Source organism: Festucalex cinctus, chromosome 4 (assembly GCF_051991245.1).
Source record: "Festucalex cinctus isolate MCC-2025b chromosome 4, RoL_Fcin_1.0, whole genome shotgun sequence".
NCBI classification, from domain to species: domain Eukaryota; kingdom Metazoa; phylum Chordata; class Actinopteri; order Syngnathiformes; family Syngnathidae; genus Festucalex; species Festucalex cinctus.
This window is the reverse complement of record NC_135414.1, coordinates 24,735,495-24,750,669: the sequence shown is the minus strand read 5'-3', so window position 1 is coordinate 24,750,669 and position 15,175 is coordinate 24,735,495. Positions and strand designations below refer to the sequence as shown.

At 38.2% G+C, this 15,175-nt stretch overlaps 1 protein-coding gene and 1 long non-coding RNA gene across 5 annotated transcripts; both read left to right on the top strand.

The window, feature by feature from the left end:
- The first annotated feature begins 3,507 nt into the window (after nt 1-3,507).
- LOC144017162 (uncharacterized) lies at nt 3,508-5,130 on the top strand. The gene is made up of 2 exons (XR_013283119.1): nt 3,508-3,666; nt 4,969-5,130. It is a non-coding gene; the product is annotated as an uncharacterized LOC144017162 (long non-coding RNA).
- A 1,584-nt stretch (nt 5,131-6,714) lies between these two features.
- On the top strand, nt 6,715-14,189 carry LOC144017881 (uncharacterized). 4 transcript variants are annotated; one of them, XM_077519848.1, is made up of 9 exons: nt 6,718-7,020; nt 7,545-7,678; nt 8,260-8,377; nt 8,451-8,521; nt 8,620-8,695; nt 8,795-8,857; nt 9,167-9,236; nt 9,675-9,753; nt 10,249-10,462. In XM_077519848.1, exons 1-9 carry the CDS (start codon nt 6,889-6,891, stop codon nt 10,250-10,252), a joined length of 747 nt encoding a protein of 248 aa, XP_077375974.1. In that variant the 5' UTR covers nt 6,718-6,888; the 3' UTR covers nt 10,253-10,462. The 4 variants fall into 4 exon arrangements, with proteins under 4 accessions (XP_077375972.1, XP_077375974.1, XP_077375975.1 ...); XM_077519846.1 differs by lacking the exon at nt 9,675-9,753 and having other exon boundaries at nt 6,715-7,020; XM_077519849.1 differs by lacking the exons at nt 9,675-9,753; nt 10,249-10,462 and adding an exon at nt 12,029-13,694.
- Nucleotides 14,190-15,175: the final 986 nt, after the last annotated feature.

Below are 15,175 nucleotides of genomic sequence, written 5' to 3'. Positions count from 1 at the left end.
CTCTGTGTGAGCATTGTGATTGACTTGACTGTACAGAGGTTGTTGGAGAGTTCCTTTTCAACGTCCCTTGTTGCTTTGGCGTCGGGACAAGATGGCATTTCTGAGTCAGCAGTAAACCTGAAGTTGTGCCCTGGCCCACCCGTCCACTGACAGCCAAGCTGAATTTGAGGAGGCCACATCAATTACGGCTGCCACCAGCTGCTCCTTGCACTGCTTTTAGAAATGGAATCCCTTTTGCCTCGTATTCTGATCTCTCATGGTCGCCTTCTAATCCCACTAACCACTGAAATTGGATCTTAGGAAGTTTTTAATATTTGCATTCGAGGAGGTCCATCTTGTGTGTCTTGCAGCTTGGTTTTACTGAAAAACATTTAATATGGTCTTAAAACTAATAAATGTGAAAAAGGTGAACATATTTAAAAAAAAAAAAAAAAAAAAAAAAAAAGTAATGAGCTATGTAGGTGACAGCCAACCATACATTTTCTTTTCCGCTTGTCCTTATGAGCTAGGGCTAAATTTGGATGAGAGGTGGGTGCGCCCAGGATTGGTCACCAGCCAATCAGAGGGCACCTACAGACAGACAATCACACAATTACAACTTGTAAGTTGGATATTCCTTTCCTAACGGGACATGAGTGGATGATACATGCAGTTGTCATACATTTCTCTAGTGATACTATTGTAAGTAGTCTCAGCGTTTTAAATAACTGTTGTCGTCTTCACACTAAATTAAAATACATCTGACACTCCTATTCTGAAAGTTGAGGGTGCAAATGGTGTGGACTAACTTGGACCAGTTGAGCAGATGCTTTGCAAGCAGTGAGAGCCCAAAAATATTCACCCATCACATCACTTGAATATAAGACAGAAAGTTGAATATTTCATAACATGAGCATACAGCCAACTTCATTCATCATACACTATGTGACATCTATTGAACACGACAAAAAGGAGAGAAGACACTCAATTCAGGACTTGAGAGGAGAGGAACTGACTTACACAATTCACTCCTGCACTCTCTGAAGATTCCTCTCCTCGCCCTCTCTATTTATTTGGTTTTCCACACCCTTAGTAACATGGGTGTTCCAACCCTAAAAATGCAAATGAAAGGCATAGTTGGAACACGGTGTACTTGTTTGTCTATGTGTTGTGCATGTGAGTGGAAGATTGCTGAGTATGTGTGCGGTCAAGTTCACAATCATTTCTTAACAGAAAACAGGCGACCTCAGCAGACTGGCTCGATCCATTCTGCTGCGTTAGATGTTGTGGTTCTTCAGTTTTTTTAGTCATCTTCAAATAGTCAGGCTATTTGAATATGAGTGGGAACAGAGCAACGCATTCTTCATTGCAAGCAGAAGCAGTTCTTCATTGCAGCAAATGTATGATAACTTATTTACAATTATTCCCACACACTCCTAACTTCAATTGTGTATCGAATAACAGTATTTGCAGGCATCCTTCGGCCCCCTTCAAATGTGACTCAGACCAGCGGCCGGTAAGCTAATGTTACCACACCATGCAGTCGTCTTGGGCCAGACTGCGATATGTGTACGACAGCTGCAACAACGCCAATAGCCCTGCGAACTACCAAAGGGGCCCTCGGTGAGGGAGAGGAGTGAGACGGGAGTGAGCTGTTGAAAAGCCAAAATCCACTCGATCCAGGGCGGCCAATTAAAGGGCTTTGACTGACCAACATCCATCAGCACAGCGAAACGCTCGGACAAGCTGATGATGATCCTCGACGGGGTCAGGGAGAGCAAAGCCCATCCGGTGGTAGCCATGTTAAGTATGCCAGCCAGGAGCTTCCCAAATGATCCCTGAAACACAAACACAACGTGCCACCAAGCTAACCTGACACCCCCCTCAGAAGGGGAGTAACTTACACACGAGGCTTATTTAATCAGATAGATTTGCTTTGCATGAATAGCTCACATGCACAAGATACTCAGACATGATTTAATTTCGCCTGACTGTCTAATGTGAGGGTTGACAGATAGATAGAGACTGTATATACTGGTAGAGACAAATACGTTTACAGATTAGATAGATAGATAGATAATTATAAATCAGTATAGATTATAGAAACTGACAAAGACTACTTATATCATAGATTCTTTTACAAATACAATAATGCTCAGTTTGGTGTAATACACAAATCAATAAAAAAATGTTAATTAAGGATGGGCGAGTACCAATATCAGGCATCGGTATTGTACTGATACCTTATTGCAAAGTACTATCGATTACTGCAGCGGTGATATTTTGTGGCCATTTTGCGATCGGGGAACTAAGAATTAGATGAATAGAAAATTGCCAAAAATTGCATGCAATTTTTAATCTCAGGATATACAGGTCTTTCTTTCTTTAAAAATAGCTTTATTTTGTGGCAGGAAGTGTTATGTTTCAAAAGTGCAGTGGTATCATTGGTATCGGTAACTACTCAAGAGTTGAGTACTCGTAGTGGTATTGGTCTGGAAACCATCAAACATCCATAACAATATTATTATTATTATTATTATTATTATTATTATTATTATTATTATTATTATTATTATTATTATTAAGCTATGCCAAAATAAAATAAATCACACAATTAGATACTCTAACACCAAACTTGGTATATATTGACGTTTTAAAATAAATAAATAAATGAATAAATACATAAATAAATAAATAGTTTTCAAGAGATAAATACTTTTAGAAATTATAGTTGAAACGGAATTTAAATGTTTATTATTAAATTAAAAAAAAAATAGAATCAAGAATGTAAATGAAAACATTATTCATTGTAATTTACAATTGTGTCATAATAAGTATTTCATAATATGTTTCCAAAGGTAATAGGCCCGCAATAATGTATCAAAAGTCAACCAGAGCTGAGTTTAACTTTTTAAATCAGGCAATTCAATACCTTGTAATTAACTATTAATGTATAGTCGTACTGCACTTCATATGTATTTATACATTCAATAAATAGATTCATATTTTCAAAGTGGAATAAAATAATGTCTTGCAAGTCAGTCAGTACTGCATTTGTGGAAACTGGTTTTACTGTATATCAAATCACATGTGGTGGGAAAGCAAACTGTGACGTCTCAAAACTGCGTCTAATTGTGTAATTATTATCAACATGTTCCTTCATGTTGTTGAACCGACGTTGTTCGAAATAGGGCTGAACAGAACGTGTATGTGGCGCAGGAAGAGAGGGACGAGGTGACGGGGCTCTTGACTGACACCCACCCCCCATGTATGGTCACACAAATGTTTCGCAGGAGCGAATCGGTGAAGACGTTCGCAAAAAAAAAAAAAAAAAACGTTCCTGCCTTGGCAAGCAGCTGCAGGCAGCAGTCGTGTCCAAAAAGGTATTGGGTGTCCAGTGACCCGCCTGTTCGAAAAGACATATTTGACTGACTACAACCTGGGCGAACTCGCACTCCAGCTTGGCGTTCAGTGTGGTTCAGACGCTCCCACCCGAGCCCCTTATCTGCTGTTGTTTTTTGTTTTTTTTTTATTAATTGGTTTTACGCGCAAAGCACCGACACTTAAGCAGCCATGGATGCCATAAAGAAGAAGATGCAGATGCTCAAGCTCGACAAAGAAAACGCCTTGGACAGAGCTGAGCAGGCCGAGTCGGACAAGAAAGCGGCAGAGGACAGGAGCAAACAGGTTGGCATCCAAATTTGTTGTGCGCTTTTACGCACGGGGCTGATGACATTGCGCACATGTGCATGTCCACTGCCATAATAAACAGGTTACTAATGAATATTGCGATTGTTCCTTAGCAAGATAGTAAACAATTAGCAATGGGAAACAATAATGGCAATCTTAATGATGCTAAAACATAAGTTGTTTTTGTTTACATATTGGCCAGTTATGTCAAACCACTGAAATAAGTGTTCTCTGGTAGCTGGAGTCACTGTCAAAAACTGCACTATAACAAAAAATCCACTAATATGTATTTTGTATAGACTTAGACTTGACTTTATTGATCCCTTTGGGATGGGTCCCTCTGGGAAATTTACATGTCCAGCAGCAATGAGAACAGATAATAAAATAAAAAATAATTCAATCAATCAATAAATAAGGGTATTACACCAGAGATTGACTTAATAATAATAATAATAATAATAATAATAATAAAATACAATAAAAAATCAATCAATAATTAAATAAGCTTATTACACCAGAGATTGAATTAATAATAATAATAAAAAAATAAATCAAAAATAAAAATTCAATCAATCAATAAATAAGATTATTACACCGGAAATTGAATTAATAATAATAATAAAAAAATAAATAAAAATTCAATCAATCAATAAATAAGATTATTACACCAGTGATTGAATTAATAATAATAATAATAATAATAATAATAATAATAAAATAAAAAATACTAATTCAATCAATCAATAAATAAGATTATTACACCAGTGATTGAATTAATAATAATAATAATAATAATAATAATAATAATAATAATAATAATAATAATAATAATAATAAAATAAAAAATAAAAATTCAATCAATCAATAAATAAGGTTATTACACCAGAGATTGACTTAATAATAATAATAATAATAAAAATAAAAATAAAAATAAAAAATAAAAATTCAATCAATCATTAAATAAGCTTATTACACCAGAGATTGAATTAATAATAATAATAAAATAAATAAATAAAAAATAAAAATTCAATCAATCAATAAATACGATTATTACACCGGAGATTGAATTAATAATAATAAAAAAAAAAAAAAAAAATTCAATCAATCAATAAACAAGATTATTACACAAGTGATTGAATTAATAATAATAATAATGAAAATAAAAAATAAAAATTCAATCAATCAATAAATAAGATTATTACACCGGTGATTGAATTAAATAAATTAAAGTACAGTAAAGTGACATATATATGCTATATGAATCCATGTAAATGATAAGTCTCCCTCTCTGTGTCCCAGCTTGAAGATGACCTGGTGGCACTGCAGAAGAAGCTGAAAGCAACAGAGGATGAGTTGGACAAATACTCTGAAGCCCTGAAAGATGCCCAGGAAAAATTGGAGCTGGCTGAGAAGAAAGCCACAGACGTGAGTTCAGGCCTCGGTCGTGTAACCTTGAAATGACCTCCCTCTCAACCACCCAGCTCCCCCAAATTAATGGCTATACAATGCAATAATCGAGCGAAGACACCTGTGGGTAGAAGTTTATATTTAGTGTGTCCTCTATATGGTAAGGGTCACCACTTACTGCCTTCCTGAGGACATTCCAGGCGGTGGCACAAATCGAGTACCGGTGTAGTGTTACACCAGAGTGTTTTTACATGTGTGTTTGACTCATGTGACCCTTGACACATATGTGCTTGTTCCAGTTGGCAGGGGTCGTTTCCATTATGTCCACACTTACAATTAAGTGACCAGTTTCTGGCTGTGTATACATTAAATTGGAAAACTATCAAAATTTTGACATTATGCTTTGTTTATCTCAAGGGCCAACTAGTAAAAGTGATTCAAAGACATTTGTAATTCAGATATTATCTTGTTCAATAGCACTTGACATTAAATAAATAAATAAATAAATAAATAAATAAATAAATAAATATTAAGTTGTTTGTTCGTCTATGGTGCCCTGTGATTGGCTGGCAACCAGTTCAGGGTGTACCCCGTCTACTGCCCGAAGCCAGGTGGGATAGGCTCCAGCATCCCCTGCGACCCTTGTGAAGAGCAAGCGGTTCAGAAAATGGATGGATGGATGGATGGATGGATGGATGGATGGATGGATGGATGGATGGATGGATGGATGGATGGATGGATGAAGTGGAGCCTCTCCCAACAGACAAGAGGCGGGGTACATCCAAGACTGGTCACTGGTCACCAGCCAATCGCAGTCCATCATCATCAGTTTGTAACAGTTAGCTAATAGGAAATCACCGCCAATTATTTACTCAATTAGTGAGTAATGGTTCATCAGTTAGCTAGTCAGTCAGTCAGTCAGTCAGTCAGTCAGTCAGTCAGTCAGTCAGCCAGTCAGTAAGTCAATCAGCCAGCCAGTCAGCCAGCTAGCTACTTAGTTTATGAATAAAACATTTACTTTGCAAATCAGTTGAGTAGGAAATTAGTCAGTGTGATTTCGTTAGTTTGTGAGTTAGTTACTTTTAGTCAGTCAGTTTAATTTGTAACTTAATCAGTTGGTCAGTCTATGTCACTTACTGTTAGTCAAAGTAAAAAATAAATAAAATACAGCAGCAACAACAGCGGCAGCAATAGCAATAATAATAATTGTATTTTGAAATTTGTAAGTATGTTCTGTAATAATAGCTTTAAGCGCTAATGTTATTTCATTGTTTACTCAGTTTTTGGATGAGCTCAATTTTCCAGTAGGAGATGCCGTCTTTAATCGTTCCTTAATTAGGTCGCCCTAATTTTCAAAGATTTTTATAAATGGCAATATTTTTTGTATAAATAAATGAATGAATGAATGAATGAATGAATGAATGAATAAATAAATAAATAAATAAATAAATAAATAAATAATAATAATAATAATAATAATAATAATAATAATAATAATAATAATAATAATAATAATAATAATAATAATAATAATAATAATAATAGGTCTAACATCTAAATACATAAAAGCCACAGTGTATAATTTATATTTTAATTTTGTTGATGCTTTAAATAATTTCCGTGCGAGGCGAGTCACTTCCGGGTTCGTTGGCACGTCCCAATCCTCATCAGGACTTGATTAAAGTGTGGTGGGGGCAGGGATCAAACGCGCTGCCACTCGCTTTGTGTCCGACGGCGGCGCCTTTTAGTGGAGCCCAACGAGAACGAGACTAGCTTAGCCGGAACGAAGGCATCGCCAGTCCGGGCATAATCATGGCCGGTGGAAGCTCCTTGGAGGCGGTGAAGAAGAAAATCAAGTCGCTACAAGAGCAGGCGGATGCGGCGGAGGACCGGGCTGCCTTACTCCAGCGGGAACTCAACCTGGAGAGGAGCGCGAGGGAAGCAGTAAGCCGACGCTAATGATTTAAGGCAATTACTGTTGAGGCTGCCGACAGCATTAAGCGTAAATCTGGTCAAAAAAGCGTGGCGGCTAGGCCCAGACAGCAGCAATTTATGCTCGTGTTGTATGTACACAAGTTAGTTGCTGTAGTTTGTTGTGAGCCCCCCTACCAACCATTAGCGTAAAAAACGCCCTGTGACGTTTTCGCTAGCTTGACGACAGGTTCCTCCTTGTGATAAACCACACGAGCAACATGGAGTACCCCGCAACTAACCTAAAGCAGCCATGTTTCCATGACTTGGGATTTCATGCACACAGTATTTAAAATATTCATCCCAAACGGTGCTAAATTTATCCACTGTATCACCCTGCTCCCATCCCTCTTTTCTGCATCCCTCACCACGCCCAAGATTTGTTTGGATGCTGCAAAGTCCCACAAGATTAAAAAAAAAATAAAAAAAAATCTCCTCCTCCTTCAACAAGCTCTAATGCAAAGAAACCTTACTGACTTGTCTTGTGCCCTTCCCAGGCTGAGGGCGATGTCGCCTCCCTGAACAGGCGCATCCAGTTGGTAGAGGAGGAGTTGGACCGTGCCCAGGAGCGTCTGGCCACGGCGCTGACCAAGCTGGAGGAGGCTGAGAAGGCTGCTGATGAGAGCGAGAGGTGGGTCCACCTTGCAAGGCCAGCCAGCCAACGCCACTTTGCACCATTTCATACCTGGAATACAGTTTTAACAGCAGGCACAAGGAACATACAAAAATAATGATTCTTCTTTTGAGCTAGTTCCTGCTGGCCTTATTTTAGTTAGTGCTTGACAAAGGCTGTAGGAAGACCACTCCCAAGCATCTGTCTCAGTGATGCCACTTCTGGCCACATGTTGCAATGCATTGAGTACATAACAACATGGATGGAAATTTGTTCTCGCCTTCCTTTCTGACCTCTTTCCTGCCTTCCTTCTGTTAAAACATTTTGATTTAAAATAGGTTTATTTTTGTTGTAACATTTTCATATCATCATGAGACAGTCGTTATCATGAGTCTTGTATCGCATATCGTATCCTATCGTATTGTATCGTGGGGTAGGTACCCTGAGGTTCCCATCCCTACTGCTCAGTGCTCACCCTTGATTTTTTTTTTTTTTTAATTTAAAGCCTCTTCCATATTTTAAATAGACTGAAGTATTCAAGTCTTTTTTTTTTTTTTTTTGTAACTTCCCTTTTGAAATTTCCATCTGTATCCCCTCAGAGGCATGAAAGTTATTGAGAACAGGGCGATGAAGGATGAGGAGAAGATGGAGCTGCAGGAGATCCAGCTGAAGGAAGCCAAGCACATCGCTGAGGAAGCTGACCGCAAATACGAGGAGGTGATTTTCCCCAGCTGGAGGACGTCTGCAAGACTTTGAGATATTCTAACTCATGTTGTGCGTTTGACTTCAGGTGGCCCGTAAGCTTGTGATCATTGAGAGTGATTTGGAACGTACAGAGGAGCGCGCTGAACTGTCTGAGAGGTAGGAACCTCACACTCCAAAATACTAGTTTTATTTGAATAAAGTGTCAGTTTGTGACTACCGTGCTGTTTTCCAACTAAAACAATGTAACGCCACAGCAAATGCTCCGAGCTTGAGGAGGAGCTGAAGACCGTGCAGAACAACCTGAAGTCTCTGGAGGCTCAGGCAGAGAAAGTAAGGCAGCAAAAATGAAGAATGACACATGACGTCTTCGAAGCCGTTTGCAGTATTGTGAGACTTTTTTCTTTTCTTTTCTTTTCTTTTTTTGTGCAGTACTCACAGAAGGAGGACAAATACGAGGAGGAGATCAAAGTTCTTACGGACAAGCTGAAGGAGGTAAGGAGGCGCAGATTTGATTTGGTTAACGTATTTACATCATAACATTTATTGAAGAAAGTTAAAGAAAACTTTTTTTTTTTTTTTAATTGAGTCGCTTATTAATCTTTTAAACAATTAACACGGATTTCCATTATGGCTGGTAGTCTTTGGAACGTAATACCCGTGATAAATGAGGGAACACTGTATATAGTCCACATATTCATTACAGAAGGGAAGGCTCTAATATCACCAGTTTTGAATAGAAGTTGCTTACTTTCAACATTGAGGATGCTAATGTGTGGATATATTTTTCTTAACTCCTCGTAGGCTGAGACCCGTGCCGAGTTCGCTGAGAGATCAGTCGCTAAGCTTGAGAAGACCATCGATGACTTGGAGGGTATGAATCTATTTATTTTCAAATCTTATCAGGAATTTGGGTCTTAGGAATGAGTCCTTGAAACATAATAGTGTGTCAGATGATTCACACGGGCGTCGTGGTTTTCAACGCTTTATCGCCAGCGAGAAAAAAGTTGATGCGGCCGTGCTGTTATTCGCGTTGGCAGCGGCGCGCCTCCACGTGCCGCCTTGCGTATGGCATTCCGATCCGCTGGCTGTTCAAGACTGGCAGGTGTCGGCCCGGACGCGTTCTCTGCGACTCCTCCGGAATCTGTCACTACCGCCGCAGCTGTTGCATTTCTATTACCGTCCTGCTTCCTTCCATGGTTTCTTCATTTGTCTTTTTTTCTTTTTTGCTGATGTCATTTCATTTTCCTTCCCTTTTTTTGTTTTTGTCTCAATCCGATCCACCACCTTGGTAATAATTCCCCCATCGTAGATGAGCTGTATGCCCAGAAACTGAAGTACAAGGCCATCAGCGAGGAGCTGGACCACGCCCTCAACGACATGACTTCAATGTAATTCAGCATCACGCTTATTGCTCGTGTGTGGTTGTGCTGTGTGCCTCCCTCTTAGTAGTCCATCCACACACAGCCTTGACCGCTCTAACAGAAAATAGCTCCTCCTTGTGGCTTGTCTGGGTTTGCTAACCAATTCTATCTCGACGTGTTTTGTCGAGAGAAGTGCAGGTGCATCTCAATAGATTAATTCAGTAGTTAAATTCACAAAGTGAGGATATTACGCAAGAAAAAATACTTAGTGGAATTTTCATAGAATGGTGAATGGACCAGAGAACTACTAAGAAACGTTATTTTTTTTTTTTTTTTTATTGTGATGCACCTTTATGTCCATTAACTATATCTACTAATAGGTTAGTGGGCAATGTAGTTTTTAGAGGAGAATCTCAAAGTGCAACGGTCTACCTTCCTCATGCTTGCTCCTAATTTCTCCATGCTGCATTCTTCATTCTGCCTTATTTTTTTTCATTTTCTGTTTCTTCTTCTCTCCTCCAGCTAAATATGCACATCTCAAGCCATACGCCGGTTTGTCATCATCTCTCTGTGCAACGCTGCCCCTCATTTACTGTCTTCTGTCCTCTGTACTGCCCTCTACTGGCACTTTCTGTACACATCGTGCCGCCGCTGCCGCCGCCACCGTCCATCTCTCATGCACACCTTTCAAGCAGTTTTACTTTGCGGTAAAATAAAACTTGTTCCACCTGTGTCAGCCATTTCCCCTTTTTCCTCCTGCAATCATCATGTCTGTTTTTGTTTGTTTTGTTTTTCTCTGTGTTTTAAATTATTTTGTTGAGTAGCTTTTGAATAAACTCCAAAACTCCTCTCTCATTCGCTGTTCCCCGTTTCTGTGTGGGAGGACTATTATTTTGAATTGGAGTTTTGTTGAGCTGTAAAGAGTGAAGTCTTTAAAAGAACAAATAACTCAACGTTCCTTTTCCTTCTTTCTTCGAGGTAGAGCGTATGAGCACTGAAGTGCAAATATCAATGACATCTGATTGCCTGGAAAAAGGTTTAAGCCGATTGAAGTATCAAAATAATGGCATACCCTCTAAATTGGCTGCCATATGAGACATTTTTGTCATCACTGTGACTTATTGCATATATAAACATGGCACTGTACATTTTTGACTTGTTTCCTGTAGTGCTGCACGATATTGGAAAAACATGCGATATAGTTGCTGAATATAGCGATGATATTATTGCGATATTTATCATGTACCTAAAGAAATGACATTTTTATTATCTAACTAGAAGACTAAGTGCAATTTAAAAAAAAACTAAGTGCAAAACTCAAGCTTTAACCCACAGATGAACACATGAGACATTTTGGCACAACTAAAAACATTTCCCAGTTGTCTTTTAATGAAAGCTCTGAAATAATTGTTACAAAATACACAAAGGGAAGAGAATTAAAGCATCATACTTGGCATGACGACGGAGTGAAGTTTGGACATGCTATGAAGCAAAAGATGACTCAGTGTTGATAACTTTGGTGCTATATTTAGCAACTTTTATGACCTGACTAGTGACTATTAAAAAAAAAAAATGGGCAAAAAGACTTGCAACTAACTCATATTTTTGTGGTGTTTTTTGAGAATTTGTGAGACTTTGATACTTTCTCTAGAGCTTTACTTCACCCATTGTATCTAAACTGCTAATAAATGTTGCATAGTTGTTGTGCAATGTTGCACTGGCTAATTTCACCATAACCATCATCCAATCAGAAAAACACTCTTTGGGTGTACTTTTGTAAATTAGCCCCACTATTGCGCAATTGTGTAACAGATGTGAAGAATGGCTCACAGGCACATTTCTAAAGATAGGCGGGCAACTTAAGATTTACTTGCTTGTTAGATTTCACGTTGAAAGGTGGTCAGTCAATAGTTTGTTGTTTTAAGTCTATCCATTCATTTTTTGTACTACTTAACTCTCTGGGGTCATTTGGTGTTCTTCAACCTATCCAGCTAAATTGTGACATAAGATCATTATGTCTCCTCCAGGGTAACACTTTTACTTGTTATGGTAGAAAAAGTAGCTTATTTACTGTCCATCTGTCCAAACAAAATGCATTGGACGCAAGGACTGCTTTAATTGAAGAGTTGATTATGGAAAAAAAATGTTTTTATGGCCAACAAAAGCTATGTTGATTGGTTCACAAGGACCAAAAGTTGATGCTACAAACTACTAACAAACCTCTACTGTCTTATTTTGTCTTCTGCTACTAACCTGCCTTCTGTCTCCTCTCTTTCTCACACCTGCCTTCCGACTTGTCAAGACCACCTTTACAAGCAGCTTGAGAAAAACCGTCTTCTCACCAACGAGCTACGGGTAGCCTTAAACGAGGCGTGAGGCCGTCTCCGTTGCATTTACCTTCTTCACAAATGTCCTCATACTTTGATGCAAAGTGCATATTCAAACGGCTCTGGTGCACATCTCCAATCGATGGGTGCTTTCAATCGGCAGGAGAAAAAACAAAAACAAAAAATTTTTGGACTCATGCATGCTTCATGTTGACCCTTTGGTAGACGTTCAGACTAACTGGAAAGTTATCAGTACATCTAGTATTCGTTTTTCTCAGTTACTGTCAGGGCTGTGGCACATTCATTCATTAGGCAGAAAGAAGCTGATAATTTTGGGGTTGCTTTAAGTTTTCTAGTAATGTGGACCTAGACTGTGAAAGTAAAATGGACACAAAGCCAAAGCTATTGACTATGGAACCCAGTTACCACTCATTCCATTAAAGTTGTTGTTCCACTCTAACCCAGTAGGAGTCAGTGTAGTGCATTTCAAACTGTTTCCTGCTCGTCAGCAAATTAAAAAGCCAATGCTTGGGTCGACTGTTGACAAGATATTGCAATATGGACTTCCCTCTCCTTGTGTGCCTTCATCTATGCTGAAAACTCAGTCACTGGTGCATCATGATTCACAACTATCAGAATTTTCGGACTTCTGCGTCAAATGTCAAAGATCACTGGAGCTCTACCCGACCAGACTTAATTCAAAATCACCCCAAAATAAGTCGGATAACTTGAAACTGGTTTGATTCGCAAAGTTAAAACCTCTTTTAGCTGGTTTTTGCCATAGGTGGTTAAATAAACTTTTTTTTTTTTTTGTTTTTTTTTGTTAAGTAAATAAATGTGGCCCTTTTTGCCCTATATCTTTGAGCCTTGTAGTATCTTGCACCCCTGAATAGAAACATTTTTGAGAATGCGCAAACGGTGCCATACTGGTTTTCATTTGTTAATTTGTTTTAGGAATATTTTTTACATACCAAATATTTACCAAGGTCATGATGAATTGTTGTTGGGTTAGTGATAGACCATTGTGTTCTGACTTGCGCACATATTTGGGTTTTGTGTGTCTTGTTACCACAGGAACTGTATACAGATTTTTTCTGTTTTAATTTGTCATTTTTCTGTCTAAAGGACTATTCTCACTGCATTTGGTTTTCTTGGTGTGCAAGGACCACAGTGTCCCAATGCAAGCTTGCCCATATTTGGACACGCTTGGGTAGCAGTCTACGAGGAAGTAAAGGCCTTTTGATGCTGCACTTAATGTGCGGTGTGCCGTCGATGTACCCATTAAGTGTTACGAGGGCTATAGGACGGACCGCAACATACCAACATTTGAAAAATGTTGAATTTGAGAGTGGCCCCTCTTAAATTTGTGCATCGCAAAGCGGTGTTTTGTCCTCAAGTCCTCTTATCACTTTTAGACAATTAATGGGTTCATAGATCACAGCCCTGCCTATAACTGAAATTCAAAATATTAGCTTAAAAATTGTCCCTACTTATTGAATACGTACTAACTAACTCCTGCACTTTACACTTGGTTTCTAAACCACATTTTCTACAAGTGTATGTACACTATAATCCTGACTAGAGCTTCCTGTTTGTGTTTGCAGTGTTGTTTGAACGGGTCTTAACGTTGCCATGCTATATTAACAGATAAACTCAATCGGGCTCAAGAAGAGGAAGTGAGAGTAAAGCAGTTGCTGGATCAGACTCTAATGGAGATCTCTAACATTTGACCACCAACATCGTGACTGGCTCTGGCTGCCATAAACACAACACAAATTTGTGTCTCCTCAGACCTCATTAAGACGCAAGCTATGTAACTGTACAGCATTCACTGTATGTCTTTATTTGTTGAAAAAATAAGCACTTTTTTTCAGGGAAATACACGTCACATGATCATCACATAATTCGTTTTATTGAGTACTTTTGTATTTGCCTGTTGGTCTTTTTTTTCTTTCCCTGTGAACAGTAAATCAATGACATTGTTTGCTTTTCCTCACTTAGTATTAACACAGTTCCCTGAATGTACACTGTCAAAATGTTTGCACACTGAACTCACTTTTTTGTTTCATTGTTTCTCTGTCATGCCAATTTTATGATCATGGAAATGTTAAGATCATAAATAAATTGTTAAATCAAGTATATTGCTTCATTTTTGGCTTTATTTGAAGGGTTAGTGTGTTCTTGTGCAGTGTGCACATTTCACTCAAGCAAACCATATTGTGTACTGTATGTAGTGACAGTCAGGCCTAATTTAGCATTTTTCCTCCTTTCTGATGAAAGACGGAAAAACCTTCCATTTGCTCTAGCTTAGGGTTGATACATTTTAAGCATGTACCATATTTAGAATTGCAAATCTTTGGCTGAGCCTCAGAAGTTTGCCTTGTTGCTCGACAGAAATGGAGGAACGGGGCTGTTGGTTGTCTCTCCCAAGTTTTTACAACAAAAATGATCAGAAGTTTACAAGTAAATTGTAGTTACCAGCATGCATCTGTGTGCATTATATATATTGCTGCTAATACAGCGACTAGATTTGTTGTTCATTGCATCAACTACTATAGGTTTTTAAGTTGCTGTGCAACTATTACTCAACTCAACTTTATTTATAAAGCGCTTTGAAAACAGGCATTACTGTGTGCTGTGCGTGAAACAAATCGGCTGTACAGTAAAGAATAACAAGGACAAAGCAAGCATTTTGAAGTATACAAGTTTTTTTTTTTTTTTTTTTTTACAAGTAAATTTTATATCAGTAAATTAAGTAGACGAGTAAATAAATACATACACAGATAAATATAATAAACATCAAATTCATACACATCACAAAACACCAAAAACAATCTTAAGTCTCATGGTGCGCCAAAAGCCAAAGAATGCAGATGGGTTTTAAGATGTGTTTTAAAAGTGTTACTACTTCTCGTAGTAGTAGTACTTTTACCACACAACTGTTTTTACCACTACTACCTGTACTACGACTTAGCGGCACTATGCCTGGGTACTTAGCTACTCTTACTACTTTTAAAAATAAATGTTCAAACTGCTTTCCATACCGTATTAATCATTTATTGCAGTATTTTACTCATTTGTCTTTTATGAATGAATAAATAAACAAATCAAATCAAATCAAA

Bases quoted from the DNA above. Each gene is read 5' to 3' on its own strand.
- LOC144017881 (XM_077519846.1), top strand. From the start codon at position 6,889: ATGGCCGGTGGAAGCTCCTTGGAGGCGGTGAAGAAGAAAATCAAGTCG. The intron at 7,021-7,544 runs GTAAGCCGACGC...TGCCCTTCCCAG, and splicing joins AGAGGAGCGCGAGGGAAGCA to GCTGAGGGCGATGTCGCCTC. The intron at 8,522-8,619 runs GTAGGAACCTCA...GTAACGCCACAG, and splicing joins CGCGCTGAACTGTCTGAGAG to CAAATGCTCCGAGCTTGAGG.